The sequence below is a fragment of the Rousettus aegyptiacus genome, unplaced genomic scaffold (assembly GCF_014176215.1).
Source record: "Rousettus aegyptiacus isolate mRouAeg1 unplaced genomic scaffold, mRouAeg1.p scaffold_m13_p_3, whole genome shotgun sequence".
Lineage (NCBI taxonomy): Eukaryota > Metazoa > Chordata > Mammalia > Chiroptera > Pteropodidae > Rousettus > Rousettus aegyptiacus.
This window is the reverse complement of record NW_023416306.1, coordinates 62,164,701-62,192,295: the sequence shown is the minus strand read 5'-3', so window position 1 is coordinate 62,192,295 and position 27,595 is coordinate 62,164,701. Positions and strand designations below refer to the sequence as shown.

The window sequence follows — 27,595 nt, the reverse complement described above, 5'->3', positions numbered from 1 at the left end:
TTGTTTCCATTTTATACTTCCCCTAGGACTTGAATCACATAAACACACACACGCGCGTGCACACACACACACACACGCATATGTGCACACAGTCTTGTTGTTTCTCTGTGTAATATAGGACTTAGCACATTTGAGTTACTGTACAGTAAAAATTCATATCTGAGCCAAGATTAACAGCTTCCAAGGAAAACATACCCAGCAATGAATAACTCACAAAGATTTGGCAAAGAAAAAATAAATTTATTTGATGAAATATGTTACTAAGGTATTGGGTTTTATTTTCCCAGTGTGATAAATTCACACACTTCAAATGGATTCAAGGCTTCTGGTCATTGTTGTTTTGGAAGGTAACATGCCATTCTCGGGAGCAGCTAAGGAATAATAAAAAGAGCATTGAAAGATCTAGGTTTCAATTCTGGCTCTGCCAAACATTTACTAACTGTATGACCTCACCATCCTTTTTAAAGGTTTGTTTCCCCACCAATAAGATGGGGTAATGATATGAAACCAGACATATTGTTGAAAAGTTGAAGTGAGAAAATATGTGTACCAATATCCAGCCAAGGTCCTAGCATGTCAGTTTTCCTCCGTCCTTCCGGGACCAGTTTATCAAGGAATTCTACCATGGTTTTCAACTTTATGACCCTTTTCAGTAGTTCTTTAAATGTAAACCAGTTGTCTTTGAAAGTAACATACTTTCATCAAGTAGCCTGGTGCAACTCATTATGAGATGGGGTTTAGAAAGAAGGGAGGGCACATGCAGTACCAGAACCATTGAATCTTGAAAGCTTTACATTTAAAGATAACAAGGTAGCCAAGAGAAGGAGAGAAAGGATTCACAGAGGAACTTTAGGAGCCAAAACTTACCCTTTAATCTTAGTGGCCATTTACCGATTCAGCTTTTCAGTGGATATTTGTGTGACTACTGTGTGCCAGAAGCACTAGGACTACAAAGAGAACAAATGACAAAAATAGCTACCCTACCTCTGCACCCTGCCCTCTTGGAACTTATATAGTGGCCATGCTTTGTCTTTGTCCCAATTCAAATTGATATTTGCTGACCAGAATGCTAGCTCAAAGGGTCCTGAGGCTTGGCTGAACCATTGGAAATAATGCCGTGATGCATTAATATTGTCTGTCTTGGTCAGTGACAGGACAGGATTTGACAGTCCTTTAGCACAGGGGTTTTCAAGTGTGGGCCTAACCCATTAATGTATCATGAAATCAATTTTTTGATCACCATAAACATTATTTAAGAAAGGAAATAGAGAAATAACAGAGTATATTGCACATAGTGGTGATAAATACTGCTTTGTAAAACTTTTGTGCTGTATGCACATTGTGTGACAAGTCATGGTGTAAAATGCAGTTCCTACAATGGGCCCCCTAAAAAATGGGATTCTAGTGGTTACTTGACCTATTTCTCCTTTTTCTCTAGGTTCATACTGTTTTTGTTTCTTCTGAAATTATATGATGTGTTCAATAGTTTGTCCTCTATTAATCAAAAATGTAGAACAACTCATATATTCTAGGCGTCATTCTTCAATATATGACATGTTTATCCTTTGAGTCTACTTTCATTAGAGTCTTCATATTTTGTCTGAGGTGGTTAATAATTTTATTTATCGTCAGTTCTGGTGAGAGGAAAAATAGTCAAGTAGTTAGAAGTGTAGGCTTGCTTTATGATACAAATCATGCTGCTTTAGTGCTGTTACCTGGAGAAGCTACTTCAAACCTGGATTTTGTGACTATCACACATCATATTTATTTTTATACATACTTGCAGAAGATCTTGTTTCAGAATTCTTTGGTTACTACTTAGGCCCACATAGCTATATTCTCTCCTATCTCATGGCCAGATCATCATATCATATGGCAAGAGTTTATAGAAACAGTATTAGAGTTAAACATGCGAAGTAAAATATGCTGCTACATATCATGTATTGGAGCATGAATGATTAGGAACTACTAGTACCATTTTAGTACTTGACCCAGCATCTGTTGGTTCTGTTTAATTCCGAAAGTATAGGAACAGAAATGAAACTGTAGTAAGGATAAGAGAAGAGTCCATAGGATGAAGAGAGTATTTGGAAACCATGAGGAGAGAAGGTCGGGAAGAAGAGGGTAAGAATAAAGATAATAAGAAAGACCACACTTTGCCTCTATTCTGATACTGGTTTCGGGCAAAATGGTCACTTAAAAGTCCCACAATGATGTTTTATAATTAGGGAAAGCTCTGCTGCATGACTTGCCTGCCCGCTCCTTGGATAAGAATTAGACAACTTAAACCTGCTTTTAAGACTTCATAAGTTGAAAGCATCTTGAGTTTGGAGCAAGACAGCCTGGGTCGGAATCCCAGGTCTGTCTTTTCCCAGCAGTGTGGCCCTCAGCATATCACTTCACCTTCTGGAACCTCAGTTCTCACTCATGTGAAATGGACGTAATATTATATTTCACAGGGTGATTACCAAGATGAACAGACAGCTTTTATGTAAAATCCCAAGCATGTGATAAATGGCCAAAAAGGTTCTCCCAACTTCCTACCGTATAGGAAAAAGTCAGATTTGGAGTGGGGTTTTTTTTTGTTATTGTTGTTTGGTTGGGGTTTTTTTGTTGTTGCTTAATTTGTTTGTTTTGTTTGTTTTTTAAAGAAAGAAACAAAAACAAAAACAGTTTTCATGTGGAAACATTATGAACAAGAACAGAGTTTGAGAACATAAAGCAAAATTTTCCAAAAGGACTTTTAATTGCAAAGTAATTTAGTCTCCCGCACCCTGCTTCTGTACATGTGGCTACCTGCTTTGCCTTGGTCCCAGGAACAGGGGGAAAAGAGCACACCAAGGCCCCTTCCACAGCCTGGCTTACTCTCCATTGCATTTCATACAACAGACCTAATAAGCAATGGTGTATCAATTCACAATGTGAATTGGTGTTTCTTGTAGTTAATAGGTGTTAAAGACAACTTGCTTTTACTTCTTTAAACTAGTTAAACAAGACAAATAAACTATCCATTCTAGTCTAATAAAGGTTTCATCCAAACTTTCACATCTTAAGATTCTTTCACATCCTAACATTCCCTTCAATTGAATTGTGATCTACAGTATCCCTGTTACTAGTTTATTATCTTGAAGACTTCTCAGTTTCCAGATGCTTTGGGTGGTAACTATAACTATGATTAGAACGTTAACAAAAATAGCTATTCTGTCCTCAACTCTTCCAATCCCCACCTCCGAAAAGTCCTTGTTTGTATACAGTAGTCACCCCTCATCCACCAGGGATACTGTCCAAAACACCCAGTGGATGCCTGAAACCACAGATAGTACTGAACCTTATATATACTGTGTTTTTCCCTGTACATACATACCTATGGTAAAGTTTCATTTATATATTAGGCACAGTAAGAGATTAATAACAATACCTAATAATAAAATAGAATAATTATATGGCCTCTCTTCAGCATATCCGAATTGCTAGCATCATTACTCTTGGGCTTTGGGACCATTATTAAGTAAAATAAGAGTTATTTGAACACAAGCACTGTGATACTGAGACAGCTGATCTAATTATTGAGGTGCCTAGTGAGCAGGTAGTGCATACAGCGTGAATACACTGGACAAAGGGATGATTCACATCCCAGGAGGAACAGAACAAGATGGCATGGGATTTTATCACATTACTCAGAATGGCATGCAATTTTAAATTTCTGAATTGTTTATTTCTGGAATTTTCCATTTAATATTTTCAGACTGCTAGAACCATGGGAAGTTTCACTTTCCATGGATATGGGGGTACTACTGTATCTCAATAATTGCTGCAAGCTGGACTTCCTTTTCAAGAAGTACTCTACTAAGTACCAAGTGACAAGCCATACTCGCATACGAGTGCAAAGAGATGTTATGTCTGTCAAAGCAGGCACTTGTTATGCATGTACATTAGAAAAATGCACCTCAGTGAATGAAAACTTTAAAAACTGTGCATTCACTTGGTTTACTGGGAAGGAACAATCCAGAGCTGACCTTGCTTGCCCAGGCAAAATAGGCTACACCATGATTTCTCTCACCATTCCAAGAGCTTTCTGCCCTCTATCTACGAATGACTTTGGTGCATGTTTTCTTGTCTCCTGGAACCTCTGAAGATTGGCATTAACATGTTCAACCATTTGTAGCTTTGCTGTACTTTTTGTATAAAAATGTTCTTCTGCTTGCTTACTTAGGAGTTTAAAAGGCCCGAGAGGAGTGACTTTATGAGAGGTTTCGAAATTGCCACCCTGCATATTGTAGAACACTTCATCACCACAGTTAAAATTCTAATAGCTACTAATTGAGGAAGAAATTAAATGTTATTTCCATAACACAGAAGACAGCTATTTTATCATCTTCCTGAATTGGGGGATTTTTTATTAATTTCAAATCTTCAGTGTTTTAAATTATTGAAATACATCAGTTAATTTAATGTTACCTTTTAAGATTTACTAATTCAGAAGCATGATTTTTACGAATTCTAAAGGATTAAATGGTTTTTAATATTTTATTCACTTAGTCAGCTTAGTTTTGCTTTTGTGCTCTTAACATTATTTCTCTCAGATCATTACAAGCAATGTGCTTTTCTTTGAATTTTTGATAGTTTTAGGAGATGCCTGATAAATATAGACAAAAACTAAGTGAATGTTAATATGCAAAAAGTGAACATTTAAAAAAAAATTTAGCTAAGAATTTAAAATGTTTTAATTTACTTTAAAGAGTTGGTCATCCTTTAAAATTTTTTTAAAAAAATTTGACACTTATCATCTAAATGAGAGAAAAATTAAACAATTCAATTTCTGCTTTTGCCAGTAGGCATTTTATGCTAATCAAGTTAGTAAGCTGAAAGGCCGTCAAGGGTTTGACAAGCTGAACGCAGTGAGCCATTTTCTCCGAAGCCAAGCATCCTAATTCTCTAGAGACAGGATTTTTCTGATGTGTTCAGCCTGGACAATGCTTCCCACTTTCTCTGTAAGTGCCCTGACTTCCATAAACAACCACTGTATACTCACTTGATAAATATATATGTGCTGTATGGAAGGCCACACATTGCAAAGGCTTAATAAGCACAGGTACTGGTAGGTAGGCGGACATCTGACCTCAGCCTCATGACAATTTATGATTACCTACGAGGAAATCACTGGTTTCTTCTAGATTCTTAGACTTAGGTTCTCACTATTGGATCCACTAGGAGTTTGACACTTGAGAAATCATCTTTTTAAAAGGCCTTTTAAAGTGTTAATAAATTAATTATATAATTGATTAAATTTTCACAGCCGGTATGAAACATGGTGTTTGACAGTTTAATTACACAGATAAAGAGGCTGATTTCCAATACTTGGTTATTTGGGGTAGCACAGATGTAGGGCTAAGGCTGTGTGGAGGGTGTCTCTGTAGAGAATATAATCCATCCTCTTGGTTTGGTAGTTATGAGAATTATGGCCACGTTCATAGGGCCTTGAGAGTCAGAGTTGGATTTAAAATTGGTCAGTTTCCTTCTCACCACCTTATGATACAGTGCTTCTTTCATGTCCAAAATAGTGCTTTTAAATGTGCTCAGTGCCTAAAAGTTGTGGAGAGCAGCATGTGATATGAAAAGTGCATTTTTTTTTGCCTGACTTTGCATTTACTTGAAAGAAAATACAAACTACAAACTTTTATCTGCATTCCTCCTGGCTTTGGAGGCTACTGAAATATGGATTCAAAAAATAATAAAGATGCACAAAAAAATTATAGAATGGTAGCTCCTGTGATGTTATTTTAAAAAAATAATAATTATTACTCTTGACACATTCTATCTTCAAAGTGTTTGGCAAATATTAGTTAACTTTTAAAAACTTTAAAGGAATGCAAATCAGCTTACTTTTTCATAGAGAATATCCCATTGAAGTCAGGTGGTATAAGATAGAGCTATAAATGAGCTATAATAGAATTATTGAAAGATTCTTAGTAGGATGCCTGGGCTTCAGAGAACAGAGATCTAAGTGGAGTAAAAGCAATATACATCTAAGATGGTAATTTGGTTCATTCCGGAAAAAAAAAACTGAATTTATAGGCTTGGCCAAAACTCATGCCCAAATAAAATCCATTAATGGTAAGAAATGGACTGGGTTTAATTTGATTTCTGCTCCTTCTGGGAGGCTGTAGAGTGATTTGGAGTGATATCTACATTAAACATTTGTAGATTTTGGTCCATGTAGGGATATTATTGCAGAATTACATTTTTATACTGGAGAAGTAGCAAAAAATTAAGCCCATATTAACCCATTTGAATAAAAATAAGTGTCCTAAAATGGTTAGCATTGAAAAATATTTTCAGAACAGTGAAGTTATCAATAGTGATGATAAATTCTACTAGATTCAGAACTTTGAACATACTGTTGTTTTAAAATAATTTGATTCCTATGTTGAACTTGTTAAAGATTTGCTTTCGCTAAGGGTTTTACCTTTAGGTGATTATTCCATTATTGACACACATTAGTTCCTGATTACTTGCTCCCTAAACCACTTACATTTATGATGTCCCATTCCTACCTGCCACCTACACACACACACACACACACACACACACACACACACACACACACACACGTATCAGCAGAGAGTTAATATTTAACTCTTGTGATGAGGAAGTGCTCTGGTGGGTAATTCAAAACCCTGTACACCAGTAATTCATCTTAATCCTTTCCATGTAATGAGAGCAACTAATAGAATATGATATTTAAAATGATTCACATAAACAAAAGAATAACAAAAATAATTAACCACTCATGAGGGGGATAATACCTTGGGATGTCTAAAGTAGCCCTTACCCGAGCCTCAGTTTTCTTATTTATAATATGATCTCAGTTTAAAAGACAAAACTAAAATGCTCAATCCTTGTCACATAGTAAGTTTTTCAGAAATGCTTACTCTCTGCCCACAAAGTCCAGGTCCTTTCAAGTTTTTATTTTAGGAGAAAGAGAGCAGAGCTAAGTGTCTTTAGTTCTTGCTTTTTCATGCCTGAGATCATTTGCATGAACTTTTTCTCTCCTAGAAAAGTTCCATCCTGCCTTATCTGGTTTTTAGACTTATGTTTAGTTTTCCAATTCCTGCTCAGTTATTAGTTTCTCTGTGAAGCCCTTCCATGACCTCCTTCCAGATAAAATTCATCTATCCTTTCTCCGTATTTTTGAATCTTTAGATATTTCTGTTCTCACCTGTATCATAATGATGTGTTATTTTTAATCTGTTCGCTTTCTCCATTTGGTTGTTAACTCATCAGTGCTGAACCGGTACAGGTTCATCTCTGTTCTTTATTCCTTGGTATATGAAAATGAAGTAATAAATCTTTGTTGAGATGAAATGAAGTGAAAATGCTCACCATAATCACTAAAAGTACTTTAAGATTCAATTTAAATGTAATGTAGCCTTTTCTTTTTACTGTGCTCCATTTTTTAATGGGTCTTCCCGGGGTGAAGAAAGTTGGAGAGTTAATTTAGGGGACTAAACCCAGAAGAGAGCTGGCACACATATAAGTCACTTTACAAATATTGAAAATTTGTTTCTGAAAAAAAAGATGCTGTTTTAGGGCCTCAAATGTAGGCTATAATCTGGGTATGGTTTGATTATATTTACTTTACAGATAATCTGAATTGACTCATAAGGGAGTGTAGTCTGGGGCAATGGTGAGAGGGGTTTCTCTTGCTTCCATCCTCTTGTATCGACACATAGAGCTTTCTTCAGTCATTATCAGCATACCATGGAGGCTTCTCCTTGTTTTTCTCTGTTTAACATTACTGGCTTACCAGATCATTAACAACAATAAGCTGACTCCTATATAACCATCTATCTATCTCAAAGCCTTATATCTGTGGTTCTCTACCCTGCCTGCACATTATAATTGTCTGGGGAGCTTTTATAAACATACCAATGCTCAGGCCCTATCCCTAGAGATTCCAATATATTCACTGTGCTGTGGGGGCCTGGCATCAGTAGTTTTTAAAAGTTCAAAGGATTCCAGAGAATAGCAAGGTCTGACCACGATGTTCTGCTGGAGGCTCAGCAAGCACTAGAATCCACAGGAAAGAAAGTTCACTTAGCTCCAACCCCAGGCAGCAACTTGAACTCAGCAGTTCTTTGTCACTCCCCTGGTCACTGATTGTGAGATTTGTAGAAAATGAAAAGTCAGCCTATCCAAAAGAAAATTGGAGTTTAATTTTGTGACATGGAAATTGAGACTAAGTTGCTCATAATTATGCTGTTTTAAGACACGTTATAAATCAGAAATAAACTAAATAATAAAACTGTAGTGAGAAACAAATATCTGTGCCTACAAAATGTGATCAGAAACAGAGTTACTTTCCCAAGATTCATCTATTATTATTCCATCATACACTTTAAGTGGTATATATATATATATATATATATATATATGAAAATGTAGTTCTCAACATTTAAGTTTATTGGGGAAAATATACATTTTAATTAGAGGTGGTCATATTTTTAATGCTTCTGAAATGGCTCAGTAGAATCATCTTAAGTTGTAAAATAAATTTTTAGTAGGATTTCTAAGCATAATTTACAGAGAATAGTATTTCTAAAAAATGTACATTTTCCTCATATAATAAATATTATAAATGTTTACATGAAAAACTATAATTTATTATATGAACACATTTTCATTATTTGTTACCGAATGTTTTAAAAGAAGATCAACAAGCTGTATTTTTTTTTTTTTGGTTTACATATTCTTTTTACCAACGTTCTTATGAAATCTGTGCATCCTTTGTTCTATTCTAACCATTCCATCATGTTTGAAAAGTACCTCGTCACCTATTTGCTTCTTCCAAGTACAGTTCAACCCAATTCTTTATTCTAGGTCTTTAAAAAGTCATTGTTCTTGCAGTAGCAGATACTTTGCTACTGTAGTAAATGGAACAGTTTGCATTTTCTTATGGATGCCTAACATAATAGAACCCAAGTTGAATTTTCCTAGTTGGAACATTCTCCATTCCTTTTAAGGTATTTATTCTTACTAAAAGTCCAATACAGGTTATGTCTATTAAAAACTAATTGCAAATTAATAAGGAAAGGATTCTTCCTATTTTTCTGTCTTAAAAGTGTAACATGTGTTTATTTGCCTTAGAATGCCATGTACTAATTAAATCCATTCATGTCTGTTGTTGGGAAATGAAATTATTTTGAATTTGTACTTCTTGCATTTCAGAGTGAACATTCTAGGCTGACATCGGTAATCAAGACATGGAGCTTTTCATAAAAGGTAATTCCTGTCAGTACAAGCAGAAACATAATTTGACATGTGTGAATGGATCTTCACTATAATAGAAAATAAACATATTTGTAGTAATATATGCAGTTCTGTGAAAAACAAAAATCTCAAGGGCAGGAGCTCCTTTACCATCTGGGAGGGATAAGCACTTTTTCCTTGTGGTTATATCAGATTACCAAGTACTAATAGAAAGAGTAGCATAAAAGGCCAGTGATGACAATTTGAATATAATGTTGTTACTGTGGCCCAGAGAGCAGCCCCTTCAGTACACCACCAAGTTCATTACTGTCTGCCCTTCCCTCCTCTTCACTGAAGTTGGTCTTGTGTATTTGGTTCTCCAGGGTTTTTTTGGTCTCCTTGTTTCTGCTCTTCTGTTTCTTGAGCTTATTTAAGATATTTGTGGACATTTATTGGGAAAATGATTTATGTACTTTAAGAAGTATTTCCAGAATACCTTGAGTTGTTTAAAAGAAACATCTTAAAAATGCATACATTTACTCTTATTCTTGCTTAACATCTATTAATGTTTTTCCTTAGAGGGTATTAAAGGATTTTAGCTATAGATGGGACTTTGGAAATATATTTAGTGAAAGGACAGCGCAACTGGAAAAGATGCAAAGGAAAATCATGGTATTATTTTGTTTTTAAATAAAGCAGAACTTTTTATGATTCAGATTTGGGTTATAAAGCATTAATTCTGCATATTCTCTTTAAAGAGAATAAAATTGGAATGAAGGTTCTTACTTTGCAGGGCTTTTGGGAGGATTGGAAATAATCCAGTAACATATATAAAAGCTTTCACAGAGTAGAAGCCAGTGATAGCCATTGTTATCACTGCTTTTCTCTCCTGCAGACTGTCTGCTTCTCCACTGCTAACACCAAGTTACTTGTAGCCTGTGCACTGTGATTTTCACTCTAGTTTCCTTGATGCGATTAGACTGTATTCCTTCTTAAAGCTCCCTCTGGAATCTAGCTCTTCCTGGAGCCTGTGTAGCTTCTGGATCTGCAAACTGCAGTGGCTCAGGGCACTAGATTTTAGTTAGGACAAAAGCTACCAAAAACGCATACAGAGATTGGGCCCAGTTTGCCAAAGTGTCTTCAGCAGTATCACCAAAATCACCTGCAAGGGAAAATTAGAAACAAAGCAAATACAACCTCCAGCAAATATAACTTAGCATTCCTTCATCTGTCCTTTTGTTAGAATAGGGCATTTATCATCATCATCATCATTGTCACCATCATCATCATTGTCACCATCATCATCAGGGCACTATCTGAGTAGCGTCTTAAAGATGAATTCCAGTTTGCCAGGTAGACAGAGGGGCATGTTAGGGAGGGAACAACTCTTGTAAAGGGCTGGAGACTTAGCATTCTAAGGGAATGACACTTTGGGAGTCCTTGGTTTTAGATTATTTTGGAGATTCTCCTGCAGTGTGTACTGTATGTCTGACCATCTAGCCCAGTAATAAAAATGTTTTATGTTTTAATTACGTATTTACAGTATTCCATAGATTACTGACAAATAGGAAAACTGAGTCATTTATAGTTTATGAATCAACACGGTGGACCATTCCTTTGAGTTCAGAATGCTTCCTCTGGGATGGATCCTTTTAGAGTCACGAAACAGGATGATCATTTTGAGGAATGTTTTCGAGGCAGGAGAAATGCTATGAACAAGGTGGATCTGGCATGCTAGGGAGTTGGTGAGGAGATGAATCTAGCCCCAAAGGGAGAGCCATGCTGGTGAGTAGAAGATTAGGTTGGTGAGGTTGGAAGTTAGTATAGGGCACAGATAGAGTACAGACTCTTAGGAAAAACAAGCTGAACTCCAACTCTAACAATTACTAGCAGCATGATTGTAAACTAATCACTTAACTTTTCTGAGGTTTTGTTTCCTCACATATAACACGGAGGTAATTTTCCTCAACAATGCTTTTGTTTGGAGTTAGGATTTAATAAAAGAATAGATATAAAATGCTTGACATTTAATGTGTGCTAAATTCATCATCCCTTTGGTTCAAGCTTTGAAAGATCTAAAATATGAATTGAGCAGGAAACTCATTCACTATGAAGACTTTATTTTTTAAGATAGGCATTTTGCTAGACCATTAAGGGTGATGAAAGGGTCCAGTAATGAATGGGGTTCCCTTGTGCTTGGCTGGGCTTTGAGAGGCACCACGTATTACTGATAAGTCACTCAGCTCCTCCTGTAACTCACAATAGCCCCACATTCTCTACATTTTCACATATGAAGATATTGGTCACCTACCATCAGAATGCTTTGGTCTCTTTCCAGAAGTGTTTATTAGTTTGCACAGATCTATCTCCAGTCTCTCTGAACCCTGGTGCCCCTGCAGCCAAAAGAACACATTTTTTAGGTGACTAGCTAGGATTGGGGATTCGGTGATGGGGTTGTCCATGGCCATGAAATCCAAGGTATAATAACTCATACCCAAATAAAGTTATGACCTTGTCATAAAATAAACATTTTAATTTAATAAAGGACATATTTTTAAGGGCTTGATTAAGGACTAAAATATTTAGAAAAAAATGCTAGTTATCAACCCAAGCCAATGGTTTTATATTAACACAGACTGCATTGTGAAAGCTATATATAATCTTCAAAAGGATAATTCAATCATGACTTTAAATAACTGGAATTTAAAAAATAATTGCATTAGATGAAGTTCTAGGAATATGGAGTTTAAGAAGAGTGTAAGGGAGCAAACTAAGAGTTCATACTTTGTGGGTATGGAATATTCTAAAATTGAGTTCAATTTTTAGTCCATGGAAAATGTGTCAAGCAGGAAAAGATTCATCCTGTCTCTAAAATTGATTTTAAATGTGGCATATAAACTATTTTTCTTCTTAAGCTTAATTTCCTTTAAAGGCTCAATATAGTTCAAGAAGTTTTCAAACAGGCCATATAATGCCTTCTAACAAAGATCTACCACAGCCTTCCTTCAGAACCTTTTGACCACGTAAAGCAAATGAACTATTCCAGTGCAACAAGGTCTAATTTAGTATTCAAGGAACATCAATCTTCAAGTAAATCAATGCCACAGATTCTTTAAATTGAAGTTCCAGATGGTTGCGTTAGACTAAGATTAACTCAGGATCTCTCTAATCAGGAGTCTACATTTTTAAAATATTTGCCCTCTTCCAGAGTTCCCTATCTCAATGAAAGTTACCTCTGCTCATCCAGGAACACAAACCAGGAAACTGTTTTTTTTTGTGTTTTTGTTGTTTTTTTTAATGTTTCTTCCAATCCTTGAGCCCTCAAGTTCTCAACCAAGTTTTCTCTGCCTCCCCAATTTATCTCGAATTTGTATATTTTTCTCTTCTAATCCAAGCTGCCACCATCTCTGCCTGGACAGTGGTGGTGGCTCTTCGCTGATCTCTGTGCATTCATTCTGTCCCCTCCTGCCCCTTTACCACTAAAAGAGCAACCAGCATGATCCTGTCAGACACAAGTCTTGTCATGTTGCTTCCTTATGGCCCTTGGGCAGCTTTCCATTGATCTTGGTAAAAACATTTGGGTAAAAACCCAATTATCTCAACAAATACTGCTTAACCTTTCTGCTAAAAGCCTTTTATCACATTGTGTCCTGAGGGTGCAGAAATAAATGAAACTTGCCTCTTACCCTCAAGGAGCTCCCCAGTCTAGCAAAACAGTGCTTGATTAGTTAACTTATTCACTCATATTCTCTGAAATCCTATAATTTACCAGCACATGGTGCCAGAAGGAACATAGGTGTCAGTTGACTTTACTGTGCCTTTAGTGCAATGAGTGACATGAACAAACATGACCTACTTACTGCCATAATGATAATATTGATCTGATCAGCCTAAATCCAGAGCACATAGTCTTAATCATGTTCAGCAGGAAGTGTTCATTTGCTTTCACATTGAGATGGTCAGCTAAGCAGCTCTGTTAATTTTAGTTGGGCTTGCTCACATGTAGGGGTTGGCTGGCTGTTGTCTGATCGAGGGTGCCTTGCCTGGGATGACCAGGGAGATTTTGCTCTGCTACATGCAAATTATTATTTAGTAGAGTAGCTTGGGTATGTTCTCATAGTGATGACAAGGCTCAAGGGAGAGTAGGAAAGCCCAGTCTCAGAAGTGCTTTTTAAGCTCTGCTTGCATCATATCTTGCTAAGATCACAAACTGACTAAAGCAAATTATGTAGCTAACTCCAGAGTCAGAATGGGTATGCAGTTACATAACCAGGATGTGGATACAGGGAGAATTAAGGCCATAATCCATCACAATACTATGTTTTCTCTTATTATAGTTTGTGCCTAACTTGATCCATAGGACTAACCAAATTAAGTGAAAATAAGTGAAAATATATAATGTGTTAAAGGTTTGCCCCTACCCCAATGCCCAGCTTGGGAAATCCAGTATCGGCAGAGGCTCTGTCTTCAGCACAATGCTTAGCATGTAATAGATGCCCAACAAATGTTAAACTAACAGAATTATTATAAACTGCTGCCCTGTGCTATTTACTTTAGATTATTAAACTTTCTCCATCTCAGCTTAATCATTTGCAAAGAGGGGATAATAATACCTATAACTGTTCTGAGGGTTAAATGGGGATAGGAAATGTAAAAGTACATACTATTTGCTCAAAAAAGAAAATTGCTTCTCCCTTCTTTCCTCCCCCCGCCCCACCTTCTTTTCTCACTGAGTTTATATGAATTTGAGAAAATAGCAAATAGCTTGATCTTGGCCTATTTTAGGCAAGAAGTTGTAGGATGGAGATACCCCAATTAAAAATATCTTCTTTATCTTTACTAAAAACTAATTTTATATAATACTCATCTCCTAAAAAATTTAGATCCCCTCAAAGGATTAAGTCTATTAACCATTTGCAGTTTGTCTTAAATTCCTATAACAAGGGGCTAGATTTCTTCTATCTCATCCCTAAGTGGTCCCCAACCTTTTTGGCATCAGAGACTGGTGCTTCTATGAGAATCTAATGCCTGATGATCTGAGGTGGAGCTAAGGCGATGATGATAGCGCTGGGGAGAGGCTGCAGATACATATGGAACTTCACTCACTTGCTATGTGGCCCAGTTCCTAACAGGCCATGAATGGGTACCAGTCTGCAGCCCAGAAGTTAGGGACCCCTGCATAGTAGAGAAAACATATGCAAAGAGGAAAAGGGAGTTTAGAATGGGTAGAGGAGTGTGATTTGGGGAAATGGGGCTATTTTAGGGTGAAAAAGCCTGGTAGGTACCACAGTATTATATGTATGTGTGGTTAGGGGGTTTTGGACAGGAAGAGAGGAGTATGAGGTCTTCCAGCAGGAAAGACGGACTAGTGGGATGGACAAGAAATAAAATCTTAACCCTTTCTCTAGTTCCTCTTTGCTTTAGTGGTTGCAGCTTGATTATTGTTTCTGATGCCTAATATAGATGTTCAGTTGTGCTTTACTAATATTCCTAAACTAAAATATATATAATATTTATTTAGATATATATGTTTATGTATAGTTTTATTATATTCACTTTATATATAGTTATATGTATTTATATAATTATTTATATAATTTCTTCTTTCTCTCTTGCAGACCCCTAAATGTAGGGCAGACACACATCTGGCTTCTATCAGTTAGGGAGTAGCTTTAAGCACATCCTGTCAAATTGTCTGTTCCCAAAAGCAATACCAACACATTCAGTGAATGTTATTTTTTCCCCACAGTTATGTTCTTGATTGGACCACAAATTTTTCCATAATACTATACTTGAAAAATAGGACATTCTAGCTCTTTATACATAATCAGCCCCCCTACTTCCAGCCTTTTTTAGAAAACTTTTTTTTTTTAATGAAGCATTAAGTAGATTGTATGCCAGCTCTGGAAAAACACATTGAGTATTAGTTACACCATTTTTTTAGTTGCTGTGATTAAGTTGTTCTCATTCTTTATGTCTGTGTACTAATTAGGGTTGGTATAGCTAACTACCTCCTCTCCCACACATGTCTTGGGACATGCTGGATTTGCTGCCAGAATCATTTTCAATCAATTACTCACAAAATGAAATCATATTATTCAGTTAACATGAATTTAAAGTTAGTTAAAATAATTTGAAAAATTCTAAACTTTGAGCTTTCTTTTGTTAATTACACTGCTAAAGATTTTAAAGATTTGAGACATAACAAAAAATTCTTTAATTCTTTTAGAAAAATAATTATAAATAGGCCCTGTATTTTCTTCAGGGCCTTTTTTTTTTTGACAAAATTTTTTCAAACTTTACTATTTACTGCTAAAAGCTATAACCAGGTTTTCATAGTATATTTTGTGTTTCCTAGTTGTAACATAATTCATGATTAGGCTATACTTTTGCAAGAAATTTGTTCAAGTTGTATGTAGTGAGGAGGTACATTTTACCAGTGACCTGAAAGAAGCTAAATACATCAGAGAAATTAAAGAAAGGACCCAAGTTTCAGCAACTACAGCTTCTCTAATAGGGGAAGGGCGTGGTCTTCTGCACTTTTAAATTATAAGTTGAGAAATAATTTGATAACTTACAAAGTAAGTTTCTTCATACACACACACACACACACACACACACACACACACACACACATATATGCAAGTATATAGGAAGAGGAAAGCAGTGCATGAGTTGATCGTATTATTTCTTCTGTTTAAGTGATTCTAAGATAGCTCATATGACTTCTTATCTGCTACATCTAGGTGGTAAATCAGGCCATTGCTAGCATTCAGTTTTCTTTTGTGTGTGCAAAATAAATCTGAAAAAAAAATCACAAGAAATTATTGTTTGGAAATATGTAGTGTGTACCTTCTAAAATGATACAACTTATAGCTGTCTCAATTACAAATATTAGGAATATTTTTCAATGATCTTTGGAGAATAGTTTGATTCAATTAAATCTTTTTTCAATGATGTATTTTGTTACTTAACCTGTATTGTATTTATCATTAATTTTTATCTAGTGTTCTGTACTTGATGAACCAAAAATTCCTAAATACCTTGATATTAACAGATCATGTTAGCAAATTGAACTGTACTCTAGGAAGTCAGTATGATACCTGTTCCACCAGTCACCTTGCCCCCAGGACAAGATTTTACAGGATCTTGTGCAACAGAACCCTCATAACCTCTTTCTCTCCTACAAAAAACATACCACATACTGTGCATGTATAAGCAAATGACTGTATGTGTATATACCTAGTTCCAGACTTAGGAAACATGAACTTTTATTTCTGGCTAATGCAACTGATAATTTAGTCATGTTTAGGAGCATATGCTTCTTTGTTATCTGTACCTTGGCAGTAGTATGTAATTGAATGTTTTATCTTTTAGGTATATCTTAGGTTCATTTTTCATAAATGGTATTTATTAATATTTTTAATAAAAACATATAGAAGAAAACAAAAATAATTTATAATGTTATCTAATTATTTTAAAAATAGTAAACCATTATTTAAAATCATAAATCACTCCTGTGTTCTTCAAGGAAAAAAAAAATATATATATATATACCTCAGGATATCTGTGTATATGCACACTTTTTAACTTACACAACAGTTTTTATATATAGTGCCATTATTCTTATGCCTTGGTCTTTTGTAAGGATGACAAAATATTGTAAGACTATCATAATTTCTGGTCATAATTTAGCCAATATCAACCATATTGATATACATTCAGGTTATTTTGAGTTCTTTATATATTAAAAACAGTGTTTCAGTGAACATCCTTGGATTTATAACTTAGTGGTGGTTTTATAAAGATGCTCAGGGAGTAAATTCCTCACTGGGAATTATTGGCTCAAAGGAGCACTATTTTTAAGAGCATGTAAAGCAAGGAACTACACACTACAGAGCAACAGTTTGTTATTGTTTAAGTATATCTGAGTGGTAAAAATTGACCAATAGAATTATTAGAGTAAAATAAAACTACTTAGAGTCATTGGGATTTGTGGTGGTAAATATGGTGGTAATAGCCTCTAATTAACTGTCATCATCTTTAGATTTACTGATTTAAAATTTTTGTCAGAATTTTTTTCCTGTCATTTCACAAGCGGTCAGTAAACATTCTTAGGGTTCATTTTAGATCAAAGATCATGAATAAAGGAACTAGCCACAGCCTTCCTGTGCTTAACTACAGCTTCCAAATTGGATGCTCTAAAAATACTGTTATAAGGTTCAGAAATAAGCTTGCATTTTTAATTAATGAGTGTGTTTTCCCTCCCTCAGGTGGAAGGGGAGATTTTGGAAAAGTAAAACACCGAAGAGACATGGTATTGCCCCCTGTAACTTGGAACTGGAGAGGAGGCAAGATGCTGGCATAGCTGTTGAACTGAGAACCTGCTATGCCAACATATTGCCATCTCTCTTGTCTGACAGCAGCCATGGCCACCTGCATGCCGCCCCTCCATGTATCGCTATGGATGTGTGCCCTTCCTTGGATGTGGGTTTCCATGACATTTTGTCCTGCTCGCCTCCCTGACCTCTTTCCCACCATGCTCTGAGTCACTTTATTTTGGCCACAGTGGCCTTTCCAGCTTTTCCTTGAACACATCCACACTGTTCCTGCCTCCTGCCTGCGTCTTTCTCCTCATTTGGTCTCAGTAAAGACATCACCTCCTCAGAGAAGACTTCCTTGACCACACTATCTAAAATAGCTGTCATATTCCCCAGTCATCCTTCACATCTGTACCTTGCTTTATTTTTTCAAAATGTTAGTCACTACCTTAAACTCGTTTGTTGACTTATTTAGTATATTTATCTCCCATATTAGAATGTCAGCTTCTTGAGCGTTAGGGACCTTGTTTGTTTTGTTCAGTATCCCCAGGGCCTCACCTATAGTAGACCCTCAGTATGTATTTTTGAAAATCCACTCTGACTTTTGTGTGGAAGAGAGATGTCAATAATTACATTTTTCCCATTATAAATGGCTTTGGTGAAACCCTAACTCACAAGAAACAAAGAAAGAAACTGATGTTTAGTTCTGGGCCTTCAAACCAAACTCTTTAAAGAAGTTACTACACACACACACACACACACACACACACACACACACACCCCCATTGGAAAAATCATGGGCTTCAACATAAAACCTGTGTTTGAATTTCACCACTGGTGTTGCCTATCTGGGTGTTCTTAGACAAATTATTTAACTTTTGAGCTAAAGGTTTCTCAATTGTAAAATGAGCATAATACTAACTCCTCAGGATTCTTGAGACAAAGAAATAAGATGTTTTAGCCAGATGCTTCTTTAAGTATAAAAACTTAGTGTCTATAAAATTCTCGACATGTGTATAGTAGTAGACACCTAACAAATTTTAATTAAATTTAATTAAATGTTCATTTTTCTTCAGTTGTAAAGAAGTAATCTGACATGAAGTATGTGGAACTGTTATGCCAGAACTATATAGCACATGTGGAATTCTTTGTTGAGACAGAGATCTTGAGAGGCCAAGGAGTTAATTATCCAGTATCTCATATTCTTCTCATCTCCTAGTTCTCACTCGACCTTCTTTTTTTTTTTTCTGTAGCTACTCATTGTCTGTAGATCACTTTTAAAAGCAGCTTTCACAGATTCACTTTACAGCGTAAAAATAATTTAAAAACTATTTGATGTTTATGTTTTTAAGCATTGAAGCTTTAAGAAAAAGTTTTGCTTTAATAAACTAAATTTTATTTTAATTTTGATGCTTTTTCAAGAAATAAAATAAGTCACTACTCTTAATTCATTATTTATTATTACTAATGGTATTATAACTATAACATTCAAGAAGTGTTATTGTACCTTATATCATGCCCCGCTGACTATATTAATCTGAGCTGTTAATTTAATAAACATGTAACACTAAGGTATGTCAATTTTAGTCCGCAACTTTTATAAACATTCTGTTTATAACTGAGGATATTTAGAGACAGTATGTAAAACTCAATATGATAAATACCTTAAGCAATATTGTGCTACTTTTCTAATCTAAAATATCAACAGATTTATTGTCTCAATCAGAATGATTTGTGTATTCATCACTTTTTGTTTCTTTCAATTGTCGAAGTTATCAATCAGAAACAAATACACAGAACACCAGCCCTGGATGGTCATTACATAAGCTAATATTGTTTATGAAGACTTTTAAGGATCCACACAGTAGCTTTAGCTGAAAATTGAGATCCACATTACCTTATTGGTTCTCTGCCTTCTAGTAAAAATAATTCATGCAGAATCAATAGGCCAGGACATAGAGCTTGTTATAAGAACTGTTATCTAATACTTCTTTTAACCTATGACTTTGTTCTAAAAACTTATTTCATGAGCCTGTTTGGGCTTCTTTTGCTTTTTTGTACCTTTATCTACATCAGTTGATAGAATATATTCATTGCCCCTTGACCTCAGTACAGTTGATGAACTGGACCCCTAATGGAAATGAATACTGAGCTCACTTAGATTAGTCCTCCATGTCTTAATGTGTTTTCTGTAATTTGCTAAATATCTGAATCTTCTTTTTTTATTCCAAATGATTTTAGGGAGTGGGATGGGGTAGGGGGTGGGAAGCAAAACTTAGGACATACTAACATCAAAATGAGAGGCTAAGAAAATATTCTATAGTATCCAATAACTTTTCTGTCAGCGGTTTTCAAACTTAAGTGTTGCATTATCAATCACCTGGAGAGCTTGTTTAAAAACTGCAGATTCCAAACCACCCCTGAGATGTTTTGATTTAATAAGTCTTGATTGAGACTCAAGAATATTCACTTTTAATAAGTACCTATTTTGATACAGTTTCACAATAGTCTACACCCTGAGAACACTTGTTTTGGTCAAGTCAGAGGGCAAGTTTTTAAAGATCTTTTACAATTCCCAGTATGGAACTTAGGCATGCTCTTGAAAGCAGCCTACTTTCCCACTACATCTGTACTTATGGAAAACTGGAGCAGTGTTTTGTAATTGTGCTTTATACTCTGAGGTTTCTTATATAAACAGCCCATATAACTGCACACAGGAGCACCATAGGCTGCCCATGTGCTTCTGCAGAACTGTTTTTCACTTCAATCATCTTTTCTCCACTGGTTCATATTACAGTTCCCAAGATCTTTTCTTTTCTTTTCTGATTGACTTGATATTGACCCAAATCCTTTACTTCTAAATATACATCCTTCTCTAGGACTTCTGTCAAATTGTAAATGATATACGAGCTCCTTGAGGCTAGAGACTAGGTCTAATTATGCAGAAGGGGTAATTTTTAACACTTATAGGGCTCCTACGGTGGTAAATTGTAAATTGTAATCTAAAAGATCACATTTTATTTAATCTATTTATTAAGTTTAGATTTTTGCAGATTTCTTAAAATTGGGACATCTTTTCCTTTGTGAGACAGTACAGTGTATTAGAAAGAGCTTCAGAATGAAGTGAAAAAATATCTAAGCTCTAGTCCCAGTCCTGTCACCTTATAACTTTGTACATGACTTTGGGCAGATCATTTAATGTTTCCTTATTTGGAAGTTGGGAATAATAATAGGAGAGACTATATGATATGATAGAAAGAAAATAGAGGAAGCAAAATACAACTGTAGGAATTAAGCATGTAGGCAAACTAGAAGGTAATCTACAGAAAGAAAATAGTTGGAGACTTTTAGTAGTAATTATATTTAATTTTTTTAATGCTTTATTGCTTTGTGGTATAATTGTATAATTGAAATACAAATTTAAATTTAAATGAGAAAAAATAATGATTTCTTGGTAAAGGCAAAACTTTGTTCTCATCCAGCCTGAACCACTTATTGCTAACTAATTCCAGTCAAAAGAGAAGAAATATGATATTTTAGTTAGTTTTATCTTGAGAAAAGATCCAACTTCGTTTTGCCGTTTACAAAGTTATAAAATAGCTTAGAGGCCTTCAAATAATGATGATATTGAGTTTTTGACTCATACTTCTTTCTAGCTCACTGTCTTATTATGAGATTCAAATTAGATAAGATATATGAAACTGCTTTGAAAATGATAAGCTATATGAAGTCCTAAGATACTGTTTATGCACCTCTTCCAATCCTCTATTCCTTCACCCCTACAAGTTTGCCTTTGAAATAATTTAATAAAATTAAAATATTTTATTCTACACCTGGCTATAAAGTTTTAACTCTTAAGGTTCTAATTATTTGCCATTATATTTGTAACAGTTAGACTGACAGGAGAATGTATGGTTGGCCCATCTTCTTTCAGCTGTGCTCATCTAGGAATACAGAAGCAGAAAGTCAAGAAGCCTGAAGCATCCACTACAGTGGATGATAATGATATTCCATCAAAATGTGCCTCAAAACCACATTTAAACCAAAGTACTACTTTTTCACTGAAATGTAGATGATGTTTTGATTTCCATATAAATATTTTATGTATTTAATGTGTCTTAGAAAATGCACATTAGAGTTTCCTTTTAAAAATAAATTTGTTTTATTGTTTTAACAGCCAATTAATTTAAATAAAATGTTAATAAATTTATGGTAAGTGGATATAACAAAAATTATGAAATTGCTGCCTGAATAGACTGGGAAATAGGAGTTTCAGGGAGTAAGAACCTGCTGCAGAGTAGGAAGGGAAAGTTTTGTGGAGTATGTTAAATGTTTCCTAAAGTTTCATCAATGCATGGTTCAAACTGAGAAGTTTGTACAGCACATTCTACTTGGATGAAGAAAGTTTTAGTTGTAAGTGAGGATTAATGGACTTTATCCATGCATTGCATATATGGTCATATTTTTAATTGCTGTTAAGAATTACTAATATTTCCCAGTATCTTTGTATTTTATGTCTTTGAAAGCAAAGCTAAGTTGGTAAATGATAAGAAAGTCCATTTATAGGTTCATTAGCCAATCCAAGCAAGTATATGAGGATAGGCATATGTTCCTTTTTGGAGATAAGTGGGTCCTCAGTCCCCAATTATGGGATTTTCCTTTGACAGAACAGGCACATTTGTACATATGCAACAAAAGCAGATACTCTTTCTTAAAGTCTAAAAACTTTCAAAGTCTCAACTTATATCAAAATGGCAGTGGGAGCATTTTTCTTACAACGTCTATGTAATACCATGAGTAAAGCAAATTAGAAAAATGTCAGCTAAGGTAATTTGCCAAATTTGGAATTCAAAATCAAGAAGCCCAAAAAGAACTGTACTGAGGAGAATCATCAAGCAGGCATAGGAACCAAAACTGGGAGAGCAATACAGGAAGATGATGTAATTACTGGGAAGGGGCCACCTTCATAGTTTGCATACTTGGGAAATATGTTTTAGCTAATAACTTTGCAGAAAAATGAGTGAATTGACCTGCAGATTCCAAATTAATTATCTAGCCATTGAAAGAATTTACAGAAGAGCGATAATGGAATTTGTATGGCCAAAAATCATCTCTGCCAGGTTCTCACCTGCCTTTACACTTTCAAACTTTTCTTGATTCCTACAACTGTATGAGGGACCCATGTACTGGAATTTGGAAACAAGTCGTAAAAATTAGGTTGGGTCTGTTGCTGGATTGTAGTGGGGGGGGGGAGTAGGGAGTGAGGAAGAGAGAGAAGGTTATCTTGAGAAAGACCAAGTGTACAATATAGTGGTTAGACATTTATATAATTTACAAAATGATCCCCCGAATTAATCTAGTACCCATCTGGCACTATACGTAATTATTACAATATTATTAACCATATTCCCTATGCTGTACTTCACATCCCTGTGACTATTTTGTAACTACCAATTTGTACTTCTTAATCCCTTTACCATTTCACCGAGCCCACCAACCCTCATCCCATCTGGCAGTCACTAGTTTTCTGTATCCGAGTCTGATTTCATTTTGTTTGTTTATTTATTTTGTTCCTTAGATTCCACATGTAAGTGAAATCATATGGTTTTTGTTTTTCTCTGTTTGACTTATTTCACTTAGCATAATACCCTCTGGGTCCATCCAGGTTGTTGTAAATGATAAATTTCATTTTTGATGGCTGAGTAATATTCCATTGTGTGCATGTACCATATCATCTTTATCCAATTGTCTGCTGATGGGCAGTTAGGTTGCTTCTACATCTTGGCTATTGTAAATAGTGCTGCAATGAACATAGGGGTATATATATCTTTTTGAGTTAGTGTTTTGGTTTTCTTTGGATAAATACCCAGAAGTGCAATTGCTATGTCATATGTTCTATTTTTAATTTTTTGAGGAACCTCCAAACTTTTCCAGAGTGGCTATACCAATCTGCATTCCCACCAACAGTGCACAAGGGTTCACTTTCTTCAGCATCCCCACCAATACTTATTTTTTGATTATCGATGATGGTCATTCTGTGAGGCGAGGTCTGATTGTGGTTTTAATTTGCATTTTTCTGATGATTAGTGATGTTGAGCATCTTTTCATATGTCTGTTGGCCATCTGTATGCCCTCTTTGGAGAAATGCCTATTCAGGTCCTCTGCCCATTTTTAATTGGATCATCTGGGGGTTTTTTGGTGTTCAGTTGTATGAGTTTTTTATAAATTTTCGAGATTAACCCCTTATCTGATATATCATTGGCAAATATCTTCTCTCAAACAGTTGGTCCTCTTTTTGTTTTACTGATGGTTTTCTGTGCTATACAAAAAATTTAGTTTAATGTAATCCCATTTGCTTGTTTTTTCTTTTGTTTCCCTTGCCCAGGAAGATATATCAGAAAAAAAGTATTACTCAGAGCAATGTAAGAGAGTTTACTGCCTATGTTTTCTTCTAGCAGTATTATGGTCTCAGATCTAACATTTAAGTCTTCAGTCCATTTTGAATTTATTCTCGTAAATGTTGTAGTCCAGTTTCATTTTTTTTACATGTGTATGTCCAGTTTTCCCAACATCATTTATTGAAAAGGCTGTCTTTACCCATTGTATATTATGGCCTCCTTTGTCATATATTAAATGAGCATATAGTTGTGGATTTATTTCCGGGCTCTCTTTTCAGTTCCATTGATCTATGTGTCTGATTTTTATGCCAGTACCATGCTGTTTTGATTACTGTAGCCATGTCATATATAGTTCGATATGAGATAATGATATCTCCAACTTAGTTCTTCTTTCTCAAGATTGCTGTGACTATTCAGGATCTTTTATGGTTCCATATAAATTTTTAGATTATCTGTACCAGTTCTCTGAAAAATGTCATTGGTATTCTGATAGTGATTGCATTGAATCTACAGATTGCTTTGGGTAGTATGGACATTTTAATGAGGTTGATTCTTCCTATTCATGAGCACAATATATGCTTCTATTTATTTGTATCTTCTTCAGTTTGTTTTTTCAATAATTTATAATTTTCCAAGTACAGGTGTTTTACCTCCTTGGTTAAATTTATTTCTAGGTATTTTATTGTTTTTGATGTAATTGTAAAGGAGATATTTTTCTTAATTTCTCTTTCTGATCGTTCATTTTTGCTGTATAAAAATGCAGCTGATATCTGAATATTAATTTTGTATCTTGCTACTTTACTGATAGTTCTAACAGTTCTTTGGTGGAATCTTTAGAGTTCTCTGTATATAGTATGATGTCATCTGCACATAATGAGTTTTACTTATTCTTTTCCAATTTGGATGCCTTTTTTTTCTTGTCTGATTACTGTGGCTAGGACTTCCAATATTATGTTGAATAAAAGTGGTGAAATTGGACATCCTTGTCTGTTTCCAATCTTAAGGAAAATGCTTTTACCTTTTTCTCATTGAGTATGTTAGCTGTGGATTTGTCATATATGGCCTTTATTATGTTGAGATATGTTCCCTCTATTCCCACTTTGCTGAGAGTTTTTATCATAAATGGATGCTGGATTTGTCAAGTGCTTTTTCTGCATCTATTAATATAATCATATGATTTTTATCTGTCAATTCATTAATGTGGTATATCACATTGATTGATTTGTGGATAGCGAACCAACTTTGCATCCCAGGAATTAATCCCATTTGATCATGGTGTATGATCTTTATAAGGTATTGCTGAATTTGTCTTGCCAATATTTTGTTGAGGATTTTTGCATCTATGTTAATTAGGGATATTGGGCTGTAATTTTCTCGTAATGTATTTGTCTGGTTTTGGAATAAGGGTAATGATGGCCTTGGAAAATGAGTTTGGGAGGCTTTTCTTCTCTTGAATTTTTGGAATAGTTTGAGAAGACTAGGCATTAATTCTTCTTTGACAGTTTTGTAAAATTCACCTATGAAGAAATCCAGTCCAGGACTTTTGTTTGTTGGGAGTGATTTGATTACCTATTCAATGTCATTAGTAGTAATCAGTTGGTTCAGATTTTTTGTTTCTGTTTTGGGGAGATTGTATGTTTCTAGAAATGTATCCATTTCTTCCAGATTGCTCAATTTGTTGGCATATAATTGTTCATAGTATTTTCTTATAATCCTTTATATTTCTGTGGTATCAGTTATTACTTCTCTTTCATTTCTGATTTCATTTATTTGAGTCCTCTCTTTTTTTCTTGATAAGTCTGGTTGAAGGTTTATCAGTTTTGTTTATCTTTTCAAAGAACCAACTCTTAGTTTCATTAACAATTACTTTAAATGTAAATGGATTAAATGGTCCAATCAAATGATAGGATGGCTGAAGGGATAAAAAAACAACAAGACCCTTACATATGCTGCCATGAGACACTCACTTCAGATCAAGAGATTCCCACAGATGAAAGTAAAGGAATGGAAAAAGATATTTTATGAAATGAAAACAAAAACAAATAGGTGGAGTAGCAATACTTACATCAGACAAAATAGACTTTAAATAAAGGCTATAACAAGAGACAAAGAAGGACCCAGTAATTTCACTCCTGGGTATTTATCCAAAGAAACCCAAAACACTACTTCGAAGGGGCATGTGAATCCATGTGTGTTCATTGCAGCATTATTTATAATAGCCAAGATATAGAGGTAAACTGGGTGCCCATCAGTGTATGAGTAGATAAAGAAGAGGTGGTACATATATGCAATGGAATATACAATGGAATATTACTCAGCCAAAAAAAGAATGAAATCTTGCCATCTGCAACAACAGGGATGGACTTATAGGGTATTGTGCTGAATGGAATAAATCAGAAAGAAAAGGGAAAATGCCATGTACTTTCATGTACATGTAGAATCTAAAGAACAAAACAAACAAATTCATAGATATAGAGAACAGCCTGATGGTAGACAGATGGAAGGGGAGTTAGTAGGGGGTGAAATGGAGGAAGGGTTAAGAAGTAAAAATTGGTAGTTACAAAATAGTTATGGGGATGAAAGTATATCATAAGGAATATAGTAAAAAATATTGTAATAACTGTATGTTCTCAAATGGGTACTAAATTAATCAGGGTGATCACTTCATAAGTTATATAAATGTCTAATCACTGTTGTACACCTGAAACTAATATATTGTATGCCAACTGTAATTGAAAAAAATTTTTTTAAATGAGTGGAGTATGTAGTTGAATATTTTCCTAAATTTAATGCATTCAAAATTATTATATAGTCATTATTATTTTGAATTATACGACTCTTTGCATTATTACCTTCACTGAATATAAAAGCTCTATCAGTTTTTTGAAAACTATAGAAATGCTTTACCCAACTTTCTATGTAATGACCTAGGTTCTTTTTCAGGTTTTTATTCATCATTTAATATTTATTAAATATGTATCATATACCGGGTACATCATCAATACCCTCCTATGGCTTGGCAGTTTAAGAAGATAGAGTTTGATTATGATATGAGAGTACTTTTTTGTGTGTGGAAGCATAACAAGGGAACCTAATTTAGACAGGAAATGGTGAAGGACAAGCATTCCCAGAAAGAGGTATTTTAAGTTTAGTCAGATCCTCCTATAAGTGATTCGTGAAGGGAGAATACATGCCTTACTTCTTTGTATATCTTCACAGTACTTAGCACAAAATCTTGCACACATAGTATAGTTGATGAATATGTCACGATGATTATTAATTGTTCTATTGATGTACAGAGTACTTCCAAGGGGTCAGCTTTATTAAGTTGTAATAACACACACGTATGAAATGCAACAGTTGCTATAGACCCTTTTGCTAAGGCTTTCCAAGGGTGCTTATTACATAAGCCGTTGTGGTTAAGCACTATTGACTTTAAGGATCAGAGACTTGTTCAGGTTACTTCAAGGGGAAGAGGTGAAGTGTAAGAATTCATTAAAGTAGAAGATATCGAGGACCAAAACAGCTCTAAGGGTATGCTCCTCTTATATGAAATATGTTCTTTCCTATATATCTGTTGCTCATTGCTTCCTTACTTCCCTCTAAGAGTCCACTTCATTTTCTTCA

General features: G+C 34.9%; 1 protein-coding gene across 1 annotated transcript in view; it reads left to right on the top strand.

Annotated features, from left to right (window-relative positions):
* LOC107506748 overlaps positions 1 to 18,986 on the top strand; it is a 31,028-nt gene extending 12,042 nt beyond the window's left edge. The window contains exon 3 of the mRNA XM_016137593.2: positions 17,523 to 18,986. Coding sequence (XP_015993079.2) covers positions 17,523 to 17,617 — 95 coding nt within the window. The 3' untranslated portion in view covers positions 17,618 to 18,986. The remainder of the gene's footprint in view (positions 1 to 17,522) is intronic.
* Positions 18,987 to 27,595: the final 8,609 nt, after the last annotated feature.